Below are 16612 nucleotides of genomic sequence, written 5' to 3' on the forward strand. Positions count from 1 at the left end.
TCTTCCCAGCAGCGCGCAGACTGGCGAAAAAAAGAGAAGAGAGAAAAAAAAAGAAACCAGAGAGGCGATCGAAAAAGCGGGCATCCCTTCCACGATAATTATTTTCCGACGAGGCTCGGCGTCCTCGTCTTAACAACGATCCGGCGAACGTCGGAGAAATATCGGGATCAAGAGTTCAACCGTGAACGGTGAACCGAAATGCAACCCATTTATTATTAAGAGCTCGATATCTGCTTAAATTTACTTAAATTCGAAAGAGCAAGAAGCTACGAGTCTTGCCAACCGAAATATGCATACGTTGTTTTTAGAAATTAAATTTAGAGATCTTATTTCCGATATATTTATTCTGAATCCGTGCACGCGAGAAGAAAATATTTTTATCATTGAAATACGCGGTGTGAGCAGGATGCCTGGGCTTGAACCGCATAAATTTTGAAACCTGGACCAATTACTTAATTTTTTTTTCCTGCGGCACACAAGCGCTCGCGCTTTCTTATTGCACAACTTAGCCCGAAAACACCCGGAGAGCTCGGCGCGAAGCCGCGCGCGAGTCCGGCGGAATAAGAACGGAGCGAAACAAAATGAAAAAGAAAGAAAGAAAGGAAAAAGAGAGAGAGAGAGAGAGAGAAAAAGCATAAAAGTACGTCGCCGGCGGTGGTCGTGCTCGCGAATATCCGGCGTGAGACTCGAATAGCTGCGCTCTTCCCGCACGAGCGTCTCTCTCTCCCCTTCGCGCCTTCACCCGCCCCATATCCTCGAGAACGCGCGCACGTCCGTGCGCACGTGACTATATACGTGCTCGCATGTATCCGCTATGTATACATACGTGCTTGGCGCGAGAGGCGAGAGGACTCGATCCCTCCGGGGAGTTATACGAGAAAGAAGAACGGGCGACACGGGGCGGGAGGGAGAAGGAGGGAGAAAGAGAAATAGAGAAGTAAGCGAGAAGAGTAGTACGAAGTGTGGAAGAAGAAGGTAGAGAGAACGACGCGACACGGCTCGAGGGTTGAGGAAGAGGAGGAGGAGGAGGGTATGAGGAGGCTCCGGAGGAAGAGGGACACTAGGACGCTCGTAACGAGTCTCTCCCGGTCCCTCGTCGCAACGGGGCTCTCTCGGACGACCGGATCGCCGTGGGACGCGAAGGCTCGCCGTGTGCCATGCCGTGTGGCGAGGCAAAAGGGGTGTGAGGATCGGTCAGTGTGGACGGAGCGAGACGGCGGTAGGATGAGAGAGAGAGAGAGAGAGAAAGAGAGGAGGCGATATACGGGCGGATACGATCGGCGAACCGCGCGCGGCGCGTGATAAATAACCGAGCGGCGGCTCCCGCTCTGTTCCCGTCTCTCGCTCTCGCTCTCGCCCGCTTCTTCTTTCTTCGCTTCTCGTGTCTACCGCGCGCTGTGTCTCCCTCCTCCTCCTCCTCCTCCTCCTTCTTCTCTTCCTCCTCCACGCTCCACCTCCACCTCAACCTCCTCTTCCATCTCCTTTCGATGGTTTCGCGGGTGCGAGCATCGCTCAAGACCGCTTACAGGTCGCGCCAAAAGACGCTTGGCTGCTCTCTTTGACGCTTGACCGACGCCGACGACTTCCGCGAGCGAGGAGAATCGGCGACGAATACCACAATGGAAGTGGTCTGCGAGCGCGAAGGGGAAAGGGTCTTTATTTTTCGAGAGAGAAATACGTCTCTCTCTCTCTTTCTCTCTTTTTAATCTGCTTCACCATGAGCGTTTTTCGGATCGTGTCTGGCCATGATAGCTATTAGTCAGGTAATTTGATGAATTTGGTACTCTCCTCCATTCGTTATTTTTATAGCGGCGCGATAGAATAAATGTTTTCGATTTTGAATCGCTAAAATTGGTTGTCTATTCGCATGGAGTCACTGAACGTTACATAAAAAAAAAACCGCTCAATATTTATCTTTTTGCATGGAAAGTTAAAAAATTTGGTAACAAAGCGCTAAAAGCAATCCACATTACCATGTTTATGTTGGAAAAATATCAAATGTTAAAATACAATTTTTTAAAAATAAAATATAGAGATCTCCACGATGTCTTTGCAAATATAGAGGATCAACTGTACTTTTGATCTTCATATATATATATATATATATATATATATATATATATTATATATATATATATATATATGTTTAGACTATCCGTCTGCACTAAGTATCCCCTAAAAAGTCCTATCCTCTGAATCTATCGCGATAAATAATAAATCCCAGACAAAGCCCGCACGTCGCTGGTAACGAAAGCCTCGCGCCGTTTCATTACCATCGAATTACGCACGGCGGATATTAATTGACGTTGGATCTTCCATATCTCGTCGGTATCCCGGCGGCTCGATCCCGCTTCGATTTCCGATCGGTGGAACATACGGACGGAAAAGGTTGGGCTCTCTCTCTCTCTCTCTCTCTATCCCTCTCTCGGCTCGCTCGGTGATCTCGTCGTCTTTTTGCTAACGGCTGTACCACGGTGCCGTCGCGGCGCGGAATATCCCCGGCTGCGCGCGATCCACGGCGCGACGCGGCGTGGCTGGCGTGGCGCGGCGCGGTTGGCGTGGCTCCGAGCGGCGCGGCGCGGCGCGGTTCGGCGTGGCTCGGCGTGGCTCACGGCGGCGCCGCGTGGTGCTACGGCACCGTTTATCGCGCGGGCTTGAACTCTTGGAGCGGCGTTCGGCTGGCGCGACGCGGCACGTATCTACCATCGAGCACGGCAGGAACGAGGCTATTACGCGAGCGCGCATACATATCTACCCCGTAGCGAGGAAACGAGGCGATTCCGTGCGCGCGGGAGCGAGAGAGAAAGAGAAGGAAGAGAGAAAGAAAGAGAGAGTGAGGCAGAGTGGCAAAGGGAGATGGCGAGAGGTGGCGATGGAAAGAGGAAACGAGACGGCGTAAAGCGCGAGGGAGCGAGAGACAGGCGGCAGGCAGGGAGAAAAAGCGAGGCAACACGGGGTGTTGACTCCACCTCCGGACGATTTCGAGCGGTTCGTGCTTCCAGGATCAGCGGAAAGCCTCGCTAACGCGGCGGGATAAAGGCGAGAGCTCCTGGCGAGAGCGGCCGCCCGCTGAAACGAACGAAAAACAGGCGGTATCCATCATTCCCAGCCAGCCAGCAAACCTGCCTGCCTGCCTGCCTGCCTGGGCGACGGCCACTTCGACGACGACGACGACGACGACAACGACAACGATGGTGAGAAAGAAGAGAGAGAGGAGGGTAGCCTAGGAAAAAGCGATGGTGGTGCCGAGATGAACGCGAAGGCGTGGCGGAAATCACGTCGACGGCTTCATACGACAGGCCGGCGTCTTCGAGAGAAAGGGAGACGTTAACCCACCGTTAAAGGCCATCGTTCCGTTTTTAGGTGCAACCGGAGTCCAACTTAAAGTGCGGTTGCCGCATAAAGACTTTTTGTGGGAGTACAAGTTCTATTTTTTTTTTTTTTTTTTTTTTTTAATTTTACTTTGTTAATCCGCAAGTATGCGCGTAAAGCGATAGGAATATATAAGATGACGGAAACATGGGGAGCAATGATTTTTAATTGTTGAAAGTCGCTTAATCATTGGGACAATAGGTAAATTTTGATGTCTCGATCATTGCGATTTAACACCGAAATTATTTTTCAAAAATTTGGATTTCAATTATAGTTAACACCTCTGGTCATTTCTTTGAACAAAGAAATCAACGCGACAGAAGAAAATATAAGATCTTTCGGGTGTTATTTTGACATAAAGTAATTATTCTCTTCCACCCCCTCCAGATACAGAGGGATCGCTAACCGCAGTTGGTGAACTTCGTAACCGACCCTGAAATTATCTCCGTAATTACGCGAAACTTAGCGATGGTCGCCGTCATCGCCGTGCGTGAGCTGGAGAGAGGCGAGCGCTTTTGCCGGCATAATCAAAGGTAACCCGTCGGGAAACTTCACGGGCTCCATGACGATCCCCGACGCGAGGGCAGACGCTGCCAGCGGAGTCTCGAGATTAAATCGAAACTTCTCCGGACTTCGGTGAAACGCTGCATCGGTCCGTCCGTCCATCCGTCCGCCTGTCCGATCTCATCCGATCCGAACGGAACAGTACCGAACTAACGTGTTCCGCCGTCCGCCCACGTGACGCCACCGGATCCCGGTCGTCGCGCACGTGGATAACGCCGTTTAGAGTGGCGTGGCACGAGTAATCGAGTTTCGGGGGCTCGCGCGCCGCGATCCGTTTGCCAGCCGGACCAAACCACCCCGCCCCGTCCGTCCCCTCTGTCCCTCCGGGACTCGCCGCTCGCACGCTGTCCCGCAGCATCCCCCGCATTTCGCCCCCGACATGACCTCGGTCGGGCGATCAGTCGGCTGATTGGCGGCGCGGCGAAATGAACGAAACGAATACGTGGCAGCATCCCTCTTCGCGTTTCCCCCGCCTCGCTATCCACCCCTGCCGACCCGTGCGCTACCCTCGCACGCTCAGCGTACACGAATGCGCTAAACCGATCGCATCGCACAGAATGCGCGAGCGGACCTATATTTGCGGTTGTATATCGCCGCCACTTTACAGGGCGTTTTGGACGATATGAGCGCGGGAGGAATGATGTGCGTGAAGAGCGTTTCTGGTACCTCGCGCACTTTCTCCAAATTGCAGGTATCGGAGGACGGACCGAGATGAATAATGTTCACATCCCATCATCCTCGAAACACCGATATTTCTTCAATCATACATATTGGAAACCTTGGTTTAGATGAAGTTTCAATCTAAAGTTTACAAAGAAATAAATTATAGAAATTAAAAAATCTAAAAGATATGCGCCATTATTTTTTTTTTTTTTTTTTTTTTTTTTGAATAATTGATTTCACGTGTTTCTTTCATCACAAATTTTCTACTATTACAAAAAAGATTTTATTATCTATGATTTATTGCTTTTTTACACGAATTAACAATTAGAAGATTGTTCAAGTAACAAATACCGGTAGAAATGGTCAATACGTACTGTTGTTTCAAGTATCGAGTTAACTAGCAATAACGGGTTAGCGCTGTGCTAGTAGTTATGTGCGGTTCTATACCGTCACGGTCATGTTGAGGGCAAATATGAAAAATTAAAGGCGTTTTACGACGCGGTACGCGGACAAATTATGATTGCTCATAAAGTGCGCTGATGAAAGGATCGGCGTGGTAGGCGTGACCATAGGGACTAGTCTTATATTCTTAATTTTCGTGCTGGTCCTTCTTTCGAATCCTTCGAAAATGAGGCTAAATTATTTACTAATAATTACCTTAAAAAAATATAAGAAGTAATAAACGCAGCGATATATAACAATAATCGCCTTAAAATATCCGTACCATTTCTGGTAATACAAACAACATATCGATGCCAAGAAATAAATGGACATAAAAAAAAAGAGTGCTGGCGCATTCTACTGCATCAATCGTATTCTATTTATATTGAGAAAAGATAGTTGTAATTATAATTTAACTAGTTATTTCGGTGCTAACTATGTTTTGATAGTTTTGATTATGCAGATTACTATTAGTTATTACTACTATATGAACAATGAGTTTAAAAAAAAATAGTTATATTTATTACAATTGCATTTACCGCATAAAAAAATATAATTTTATTTTTACCACATCTTGATGCCTTATTAGTAATTGAAACCATAATTTATATATTTTGTAAGTTTTTTTTATAACTGGTAAAACTATTTAAACACAAGACTATGTTATTACTAATATTGTAGCAGTAATAGCTATGAAAATAGAGCATCTAATCATAATTACTTTATTACGCAACTATAGCCACAAATGCCAAACCACTCTCTCAGTACAGGATTCCATCCCTTTCGTTTGAATTTGAATTATTCCGTATCTTACTGTGCCGTTATAGAAAATCGGCGAATTTGGAACGTCCTGTATAGGTGTCGGTACTCAGTTATATCGCGCACGCGGCGGAACGTTTGAACGTGGCGAACGAGGGCGGCGGGGCTTCAGGGCCGTAGCCACGGGGAACGAGGCTAATTCAATGGATGCCTCCGACGCGGCTCGTGCCTCTCTATCTACGTATTCCACACCACCCCTCCTTCCCTTTCCTCGCCGCGACTCGACTCGCTGCGCGCACCACCCCCGCTCGTTCGCCGTAATTAATGAACGGCTCGACGCTGCACGGCACAAACAACCCCGGCTGCCGTCACCCCGTCCCCTTTTTCGTTTGCCTGACTTCCAGCGCGAACGTGTAAGACGCGACAAAAACGATACCGATCTGTTTGAGAAAAAGATAAAGGAAATGACCGAACTGAAACCGCATTTCTAAATAGTGATAAAAATATACTAGATTAATTAGCGATAAGTAGAGCGGGGTAATAAAATATGATATTGCTTTTATGTTTTATATCAGTCAATTATCGTCTCAGTTTTTTACGCGTTGCGTATTTTGCAAGTGTTGCGTTTCTGAGACTTTTGCGACAACCGGTAGCAGAGCCGCATCAGATAACGAGGTGCGTGACATTCTCGAAGCGCGTTGCACAGCCGCGTACATTCATTCGCGTATGATATGTGCGCAGGACGGCGACGTGTGTTAGATACGTGCACGAATACGTTTACTTCTGGAAAAAGTATGGAAGAAAAAGAGGGACGCAGATAGAACCATAGTTTATTATCATTTTCATCATCTGAGGTTTTTTATGAAAAAAAAAAAATATATATTCTATTTATATTTTTTTACGAAAAAAAATATATATATTTTTTTTTGTAAAAAATATAGATAGAAAGAGGTAATAGAGGTTTTTTAACTTGTTGAGGCTTGCTTTCGGAATAAATAATGTTAGAATAGAAGTATATATATTTAAAGACGTAGGACATTTTGTAAAACATTAAGAAAATTATGAAAAAATTTTAGATTGTTTTATATTGCATTTGATTACCGTAAAAATTTGGCGGTAATTTTTTATCTGAATAAAAAGTTATTTCAATAAGAAATAGACATGTACTCTAATGAAAATGTAATTAATAATGAAATAATGAAGTAAGAAATAATAAAATCGGAATTTTTTTTATTTAAGTACTTCAAATATTTAAAATGATTTATGTAAAATGCGTTTATTATTTCTCATATTTTTTAAAGGGAATTATTAGTAAAAAATATTTTATTGCAATGCAGAAATCAGTTCCGTAAAATAAACAAAATTTATTTATTTACAAAATAACTAAGCGGTCACAATACAATTTTGTATAAATTATCTTGAAGATACTTGAAATACTTGCACAAAGAATTTAGATAACAAAATTTTTTATAACAGAGCAAATAAACTATGTGAAAATACATGTTAAATAAAAATATAATCTTATTCACAACTTTCATAAGTATATAGTTTATTTGAATAATTATTGTTAATATTAATACAATTCCAAATTTTATTTACTTTACAGAGACCGTAGGCCCGATATATTTTTAATGCTAAAGAAGTGTAAGCTCGAAAGCATGTGTATAAGAAAAAAAAGAAAAAAAAACGGAAAAATTGTAAAACGCATATTTAGCCGAGGGGGCTTGCCGATGTAAAATTCACCAAATACAACTAAATATCCCTGCTTTTTTTTAATGCAAATTTTTTTATTCATATAACGATAAGTTATACGAATGAAAAACGTGTAGCGTACTAGTTAGCGTCTTTTGCTTTCGTGCGAAATTTCCTATGGACATTAAGCTGCTTATTCGGCAAACGGCAAAATATTAGCAAAAAGGTAACTTTCCTTGCAGAATTGTAATGCGCGTGCAGGACGGGCGGGAATTGGGATTGCAGAGCGGCGCGGTGCATCGTTGCAACGCGCCGCTATCGAGATGCGACGCGAAAGCCGGCTTCGCGCGCGCGAAACTCTCCTATCCGAAAATATTAATACGAGCCAGCGGAGCGTCGCATTGATACTCGCCAATGAGAAACGGCAGCATCGATTTTTGCTCTCACTACCCCGCTCTCCTCTCTCTCCCTTCGCCTTGTCGCAGTTGCCAGACGCGCGAAAAAGCGAGACGCGAAATTCGACGCGCGAAATATTCTAATCCGAAAGCAGTAATTACGCGAAAATTTATTTGTCGCACAGTTTAGGTGAACCTAGGTGTATGTAAGGTCAAACGAGAAGTGAAGGTGTGTGTAATATCAGACGAGAAATATCGCTGAGATCTAGTTATAACCGAAAGGTCATCTTTAATTAATGGTCTTTTTACATGGTCTGAAAAAATTTGTTAATAGTTACCGTATGTTGAGCGAAATAATGCCAATTAAATATTCGATTAATATAATCGAAAATTTTATTTCTCTAAATATTTTGTAAATTTGATTGTACTTACTAAACATTTAGAAAAGTAAAATAATTTTTTTGTTACATTAATTCAACATTTGGTAAGTATTATCAAACTTTTTTTCATTGCATATATCGATCTCTTATTATTAATAATTACGCTGTTATGTGATCGCAAAATGGTTTTAATTAATCAATGGCAATCTTTTTGCAAAACTTTTAAGATACAAGACAGGAGAGAGGGGGGGGGTATGTGCAATGTGCTAAAGTCTGCATCTGAATGAATTTTACTCGATAAGGCGCGAGTCAATTTTTGGCGCGACAAGTAAAAGCGGAAAAGCATCCGTCGAGTTGGTTTCATTTCGCCGACTCTGGGCACGTTCCAAGCCTCATATCTTATTTAATTATGAATCACGGGGATAAATCTCGCGCTCGCGCGGATGCTCATTAAAGCGGCAAGACCGTTGCGTGTATCAGGGTGGCCGCATTAGCGGCAAAGAATTCCCGAGACACCCGGTACTCGAATCGTATCTGATAACCGCGCGCATTACGTTTCCAGCGTGTATCGCGTCGCGCGAGTGCTTCTGCGAGTAGTGGTAGCTAGAGCTGTAGTAGAGAGTGGAGTGGAAATAAAATGTAAAGCCCGATTCAGACGAGATGCTACTCCCAATGCCTCGATCTTCTACGCTCTGCAAATGTTTTTTTTTGCCATATATTACACGTTACAATAATATATGTACTAAAAAATTTATATTACATCTTGTCAATATATAATTTATCCATTATATTATATATCATAGATCAATAATTTATTCTATTTAATACTTATTAAAATTGACGTATTAAGAAGTTTATCTAAATTGGGATCTCGAAAACTTTGACTTATTTTTTGTTTTCTTGGGAATAAATATCAGAATTGCTGTATTAATTAATTTGTCATATATATATGATATATGTCATATATATAGATAAATATAAATATTTCCTGATAATTATAAAATGAATTGTAAGTTTAATACTGAAATTTGGTGCTCTCGATTAAAAATGAAGTTTTTGTAATGCTTACTTTGCGTCTGACCAACCTTACATTTTTTCACTTTCTCTTCGGTATTTAAAATTTCACAAAAAAGTTTTCATCGAGAAGACATGCAGGTTCGTGCAAAGTAAATAAAAATTAGAAATGTGCCAATATTAACACTTCAAATAAACACATTATGTACATATAAAAATCGTGTGTATAAAATTAAATTTTTATTTAATAACATATTTTCATAGTTTATTTACTCTATATTTGTTATTAAAAATTAAATTAGAAGGAATGCACTGAATTATCAGACTGATCCGTGCAGTCTGAATCGGGCTTTAGAACGGAGCTGCTGCCAGGAGCCACGGCGGTCACGCTCGTGCGGTCGCACGCTCACGTCTCGCGCGGCTCACGCTTGCGTAAGAATCTCGCGAGGAAGGCGAAGGCAGTCGGCGAGCGTTTACGCGCGGCAATAACGTGAGGATATGTATAGCATTCGTTCGAGGCAACGAGGCCCGATATTTTCCAAGAAACCCGAAGGCGGGCGAGCCGCCTCGCCTCTTACATCGTAGGCAGCTCGTTCGAGGGATTACGCGCGAAAATCGATCTCGCACACGCCTGTGGAATGGCGTCGGAAAGCCCCACGATTGGGAATAAAAAGACGAAGTCTCTCCTTCCTCCGGGAAAGAAGGCCACGCGTCTCGAAACACTTGGAGATTTATCGCGTTTGCCGTTTCGACCGTTTCAAGTTAATCGGCCGAGTAAATAAATAGAATGAATGGGACTTGATCTCGCGTCTCTTTATCAAACTAAAACAATTTTTAATTAAAAAATGTACAAACCACGTGTATTTATACAAGTTTTAAAATATTTTTTTAAGAATTATTATCGCTTGTGAAATTTAATTCACTAGTGTACAGTTACCTATATATAAATCCGATTAATACTTTTCGCATCGCCTCCCGAAAGGGAGATTATGATTCACTGTGTGTTACACGACAAATGAATTATTTCCATGTGACGAGAGGCGGCGTAATACCGCGTCCGCGATACAAGTGTGCCGGATATACGTTCGCGTAAACGCGAAAGACGGAAGAGACTACGCTACGCGTGATAACACGTACACACGTCGCATGCCCGTGGCGCACATTCCGGACGCGAGAGCGACGTGGCCGGGACACCGCGGGGAACCGGAGATATCGAGACTCGATAGTCTGTTGAGAGAAAGAGAGAAAGGCAGACGAAGAGAGAGAGAGAGAGAGAGAGAGAGAGGTGTACGTGCCGTGTCGGTACGTCATGCACACGAAAGCCCTCCACGAAAGACTTTAGCGTCACCCTCGGCGGGTATAAAACGTACGTGCCTCTTGGCAAAGATCGCTGCGAAGTCATCTTTTTGCGTTTGCAGCGTCTTTCTTTCCACGTAGCCGTAAAAGCATCGAATATTATGAGACGATCCCCCCCCCCCCCCCCCAAAAAGTATAAGTGAAATTTCATTAATTTTTACGAATGTCGCGTGAGTGTATTTGGAAAATTTGTGTTGATTTTAACACATGTCGCATGTCCTGAACAATTCACTCAAATTTTTGTGTTAATTTAATACAAGATGAATATGTTAAAAAGTAATAAATTTTTTTGTAAAAAAATTAACACCAAAAATGTAACACTTTGACTCAGTTTAAATTGTGGAAACATATTTTCTCACTAAAATTAACATTTATAATATGTTGACGCGTACAAATTTTATCTTAAAATTTATGTTTCTTTAAAAAGAAAAAAACTTTTAAAACTACATTAATTTAACACAAAATATTCAAGTAACGCAATTATATTAGTTAAAAATTTAACACTTAAAAATTTTAAGGACTGGTTTTAACACAAAGAGAAAATGTTTTCTACTGTGCAGAAAAACTTGTACATTGAAGCACTGAGGCAAGATGCTACACACATCTTTTCAGAAATTGCACGTTTTATTATTTAAATACGAATTGCAATTATTACATTATTTTTGCGTTGGTGTGACCGAGTATAACTAACATACTTATATTTAGTATTTGACACGAAACGCGTGTGTCACGTGGCGGGCATCACTGCGATCGCGCGATTCATAGAGTATTCATTGTACTCGTTATGGTCGTTCCATAAATCTTTGCACTTTCGGCATGCTGCTTAATGGCGAAATACACAAAGCTTGTGAAACTAACGTATTCCATTATCTCTAGATTGCATAATATTGGTGTTATACACACCGCGCTTTTCCGCGAGGATAATTATTTTATCCTTTTTGGTGACATTACTCCGCTTCTTGATCCGTCTCGAGTTAAAGCCAGTGATGTTACGTTTGCGAATAATAGTAATTAAAAAACATTGACCTTACAACATTGATAGAATTTTTAAACAATTTGCATTCCTATTTTTTTTTATTGAAATTTGTAGCTGTGTAAATATTATTTATCCTAATCTTAACAAATTAACCCTTGAGTGGAAAAACTTTTTGGTACGGTCATCGGTCTCCTGATTCCAATCGTTTTTTCATCTTTTTAAAGGGGTTCAAAAACATGTGTAAAAATTCATGAATATATTTTCAAGTCTGTCGAACAAATGTTGGTACTGTATTTTGAAAAAAATAAAATGTACAGTTTAATTATTCTTTGAAGTTTCGAAAAACTTGAATAGCGTGAGTAGAAATTAGCAGCCCGAACTCGAGACGTATATTATGGGGCCAACTATCAAATGTCAGGATTAATAATTCTCCATAAACTATGTCAGGCGCTATCACGCACCCTACTCGCTAGGACCGAAAATGACGAGGTCTGTCGATGTCAGGGAATCGAGCTCTCGAACTGCCGAGCTGTCGGAGAAGATGGAGGGTGAAAGGAAAGAGAGAGAGAGAGGTGGGAGGGAGAGAGACAGAAAGAGAACGCTCCTCATGGCTTTTTCTTTATCGCGGCAGCGCCGCTCGTCGCTCGAGGTTTACGAGCGAGGTAGGGCGCTCTCTCGCTCACGGGTATCGCCGCCGGGTTTCGGGGGCAGGGGACCAGTGCGGGCGGCGGTTATTAATAACGCCGCGATAAACCCGGGGTTAAGCCCCGCGGGGATGACGGCCTTTGGCAAAAAGCGGAGAGAGAGAGAGAGAGAGCTCGTCGCCCCCGCACCTTTATCCTCCCGCCTCTTTCATCCCCGCTACCCCTTTCGTTCCTCTTTCCCTCTCTATCTCTCTGTCTCTATCTATCTTTCTCTTTCGATGAGAGAACGTGAGGGCTGGCTTTGAGCCGAGGGTGTAGTCGAGAAAGGATGATGAAGGGGTGGAGGATGAAGAGGGTGGATGGAGTGGAGGAGTCTCGTCCGGACGTTTATCGAGGAGCGTATATCTCTCGGGAAAGGAAGCGAGGAAGCGGAGATCCTTTCTCTCTTCTGTCTGTGTCTCTCTCTGTCTTTCTTTCTTTCTTTCTTTCTTTCTCCGCGTCTCTCTATTTCTAACCATTTTTTCCAGCCGTCACCGCCCTGTGATCTTCCTCCTCCTTCCTCCTTGTCCACCCTCGCTTTTATCCTTTTGCGCGAGGCAATGCTCAGATATGACTTGTTTCAGACGTGCGGTACCGATCGGACTCGCGGATTTTAAGAAGAGTTGCCAGCATATCGAAAATGAATGACCGGCTAGTAATATAACCGCTTAATCTGCGAATAGTTTAACCGCGTCTCCCGCGAAGTATCTTGCGGTTCGCTAAAGAAAAGAAAAATAAACTTGTACTATATTTACTTCGATGTTCATCTTTCAACCGGTATCCCAGGCACTGTTTACATTTTCCTCCTAATGAGCGATATTCTCAGGATTTTCTAATGAAATGCCGAAGTAAGAATTTCTCGTCTTCTCTTTTTTGGAAGAAACAAAGGGAATTTATCATTTTTGTCACTTATGGTCATCATTATTAATTTAAATATATATTTTTTATAAATATCTGTATTTGACAAGAGATACAAATTTGCAATAAATTAAAGGAATAATAAAGATTTCTTGATCATATCTTCAATTGTTGAAATTATATTTTATGTATAAACGATAAATTAATATAATTTGTACAATAGAATATTGAAAATGAAATTTACAATTTTACGCTGCAAAAAAATTTATTTAGTAAAATCTGTTAGCGATAGTTATAAACGATATTTATAGATTGTGGCTTTGCGAATAATTATTCATCATCTAGACGCGCGTTCTCTTGCCTTTTCTTCGAAATCGCGAAAACATCGATACCGCCGAACAGATATCACGGGAACGACCATAAGCGAGATGCCGCGCTTGTACTAGTCGCTGGGCGTTATTCACAATACAACGCAGCTGCGTTACCGTTGCGCGCTGCCGGGTCGCGCGTTATACCCCGTTAAGTTTCCTGAGGGTTGCGCGGAATAACGAAGAACGCCGCGCGCGCGTGTGGATGTCTCGAGAAGCGGAGATTACTCGAGGGAAAAGCAAACAGACGTGTCTTCCGCGTCCTTTCCGCCTCGAGTATAAAACAAAGACCCGCACCTCCCGTCCGAGTCTCGCGGACCTTAAACTTTGTTTAACTTGCCGGAAAATAAACATACCGCGTTGATTAATTGTGCCGTGCGATCGCAAGTTTATCAAAAAGTGATTAGAGCGGAACCTAGAAGGAGCAAGTCGAGTCTATGAACGCTAGAACACACTTTTTGAAAACGTACTGAGTTAAAGAATGCGGAAACCACTCTATTTACGACGTGATCCAAATTAAATATTAATTTTGTAATATTAAATGTCAAAAAGTTATATATTTTTTTAAGAAAAAGTAATATTGCTGTTTAGTCTTCATAAAGTTAATCTGTGTTCATGCTAAATGTTAATAGCAAATATATTGAGAATTATATAATCTTTAAGAAAAAATTTTATTCTGTTACTTCCTAAATAGGAATTTAATCGTCTTTAGTAATAAAATAATTATTTTGTATAAATAATATTTTATTTATACGAGATATAAATTCCATCCGATTTACGAGCAATTCGACTTACGAAATCACGGAACACGAGTTCCGAGGGATACATGTACATCACTGAAATTTCAATGTCCATCTTGTACATACGTGAAATGTTTATCGCAAACAAGTCGATAACTAATCGACGAGGGTTTAGAAAGGAGAACAGTTGGCGCAGTTACAGAGGCTGCAATTATATAGGCAAGACGAGACGCTTTTTTTAACGAGCGGTTGGAAGTAAATCGCAGCAACCAGCCGCCCCGACGACCACGAAGTCGTTCTCCGGCATTCGCGTTTAATTGAATAAAATGACGAGCCCCGAGCCGCGATTATTAATGCGGCTGTCCGCTTGCTTCTCGCCACCAACAACTGCGGAAAGTAATCTCGACATTTTTTTCATGTTCCGCCAAGTGATTCGCCCCATCTTTGTACACGCTTGTCCTACGCGTGTAGACGCTAACTCGCAATTTGTACTTTTTGAACGAGAAAGGGGAAATCGGCGAAAAAATTTGTACGCTTGTCCGGCAGTTTGAAGGATGAAAATTTGCTCAATGGGCCTGTAGCTTAATACAAAGTTTATTACAAAATCTATTAAACGCGGTTGTAGAAATTGTATCACGTATCTAATTGGATTTAAAAATATGGTCGAGGTGGTAAGACACCGAGACCGAAGATTCCGGAAGTGCCAGGTTCGAACCCTGGGTGGGGTATTATTTTTTGCAATAAATTTCTTTACAGTTTTTTCAGGGGGGAATATAGATCCAAATTAACATCAATTATTATATTAAATTAATTTAATAAAAATCGCGATATTACTAATTCTTATTCGACATGCTGCGTTACGACCGGAAAAACAATTCGGCGCACATTCTGGTTGAATTCGAGGAAGTATATAAAGTCACACGAATAAATGTAGGCACTAAGATCTAGCTACGACCGAAGAGGGTTTTCTTATTATCATTGTGTTGTTACATTATCGGTCCAAAACATATCTCTACTTTAAAAATATATATCATAATTATTCGAATTTTCTTCGTATATTTTGTGAAAAACAGTGGCGCGAGTTCATCAAATATTTATATTCCTGGAAACGAAATTAAGAGATAATTATTTTTTTTTACTTTCAGACACAGCTTATGCTGCCGAAATCGCCACTTATCCAATGAAACGCAACCGTCACTCACGCCAGTACGAAAATTGCGCGGCGCGATGGATGAATTTCAGCCACGATGAAAGACAGAGAGAATGCCGACACGGGCGAACGAGATGGCGGCTAGACAGTCAAGTGGAAGCGCCGGTGAGCTAATTAATTAATTACCGAGACTCGCTGCTGCGGTTGGCCGAAGGGTACAGCTGCGTTTTCTGACCCATTTGCTCGCCCTACAACAATTCTGGTCTAAAGTTCTCGCCCGTTTACCCCGTGGACGCCGCCGAAATTTTCTCTAGAGCGTCACAACAGCAGCGAGAGAATTCTTTTAGAGATGAATTGTTTCGTAAAATTTTAATTGATAAAGCGATTCATTAAAAAGAAAAAAAAAATTTCTCCCTTGGAAATTAAACGAAATACGAATGCACGCGCTCTCCCCGGAATGTCGCCCTCTCTCGGATGCCGCACTTGTGCATTCCGGACGCGCGACTTCTCTCCCTTCAATTTACACGCTACAATTATTTCCCCCCTGGTCCTTCGTTTCAGCGACCGCCCCTGCGAGGGCTCGGCGTGCCTTCGAAAATACGCGTCTCGCGCCGGTCGACGCACCGGCTACGATTACCCGCCGACTAATGCCCTAATCTCCTAATTTCCAGCCGTTCACCGCGCGCGCGATCGTGTGCCGCCCCTAATTAGCATAATTCGAGGGATAGGGTCGCGATCGGGACGGCCGCGGTATTCCTGCGGAATTAAAATGGGCCAGCTTAAAAAACGCGCTTCTTCCGCGCTCCGAGAAGGAGTTTCCTGCGCTTTGCTAAGAACTTTAATGCACGTTCTTTGTTTACAAGGATGAGGTCGACAGGAAACGGATGAAATGCGCGCGCTGTCGGAAGTTTTCTCCGTTGCCCTTATCATCGATCCACATCGTTAGGAATTTTAATGTTTGCTCTCTCGACGGCGAAGGAACACTTTGAAATTGTTAGACGTAAGACCGGGAGAAATTTTTTTTCCTCGTCACTGTTTTACGTTCAATTATTATACTTGTCTGTTAAAAAAAAAGAAAAGAAAGTTGATCTACGGGGGTAGGTTGCTCGTGAAAGGAGAAGAGGGAAAAGCTAAGGAATATACCTCAGACGACGGGATAGAGAAGTAACGACGAATTTTTATTGCTTGTCTGCTTGTCAAT

The 16612-nt window shown here is 42.5% G+C and overlaps 1 protein-coding gene across 2 annotated transcripts in view; it reads left to right on the forward strand.

The window, feature by feature from the left end:
• The window catches only part of LOC105205235 (protein deadpan), a 197766-nt gene that overhangs the window by 83373 nt on the left and 97781 nt on the right, over nt 1–16612 (forward strand). For both annotated transcript variants that reach the window (XM_026133845.2, XM_026133847.2), the window contains one exon: nt 15407–15576. In XM_026133845.2, the coding sequence (XP_025989630.2) occupies nt 15407–15576 (170 nt within the window). The remainder of the gene's footprint in view (nt 1–15406; nt 15577–16612) is intronic.

This window comes from Solenopsis invicta, chromosome 3 (genome assembly GCF_016802725.1).
Source record: "Solenopsis invicta isolate M01_SB chromosome 3, UNIL_Sinv_3.0, whole genome shotgun sequence".
Taxonomy (NCBI): domain Eukaryota; kingdom Metazoa; phylum Arthropoda; class Insecta; order Hymenoptera; family Formicidae; genus Solenopsis; species Solenopsis invicta.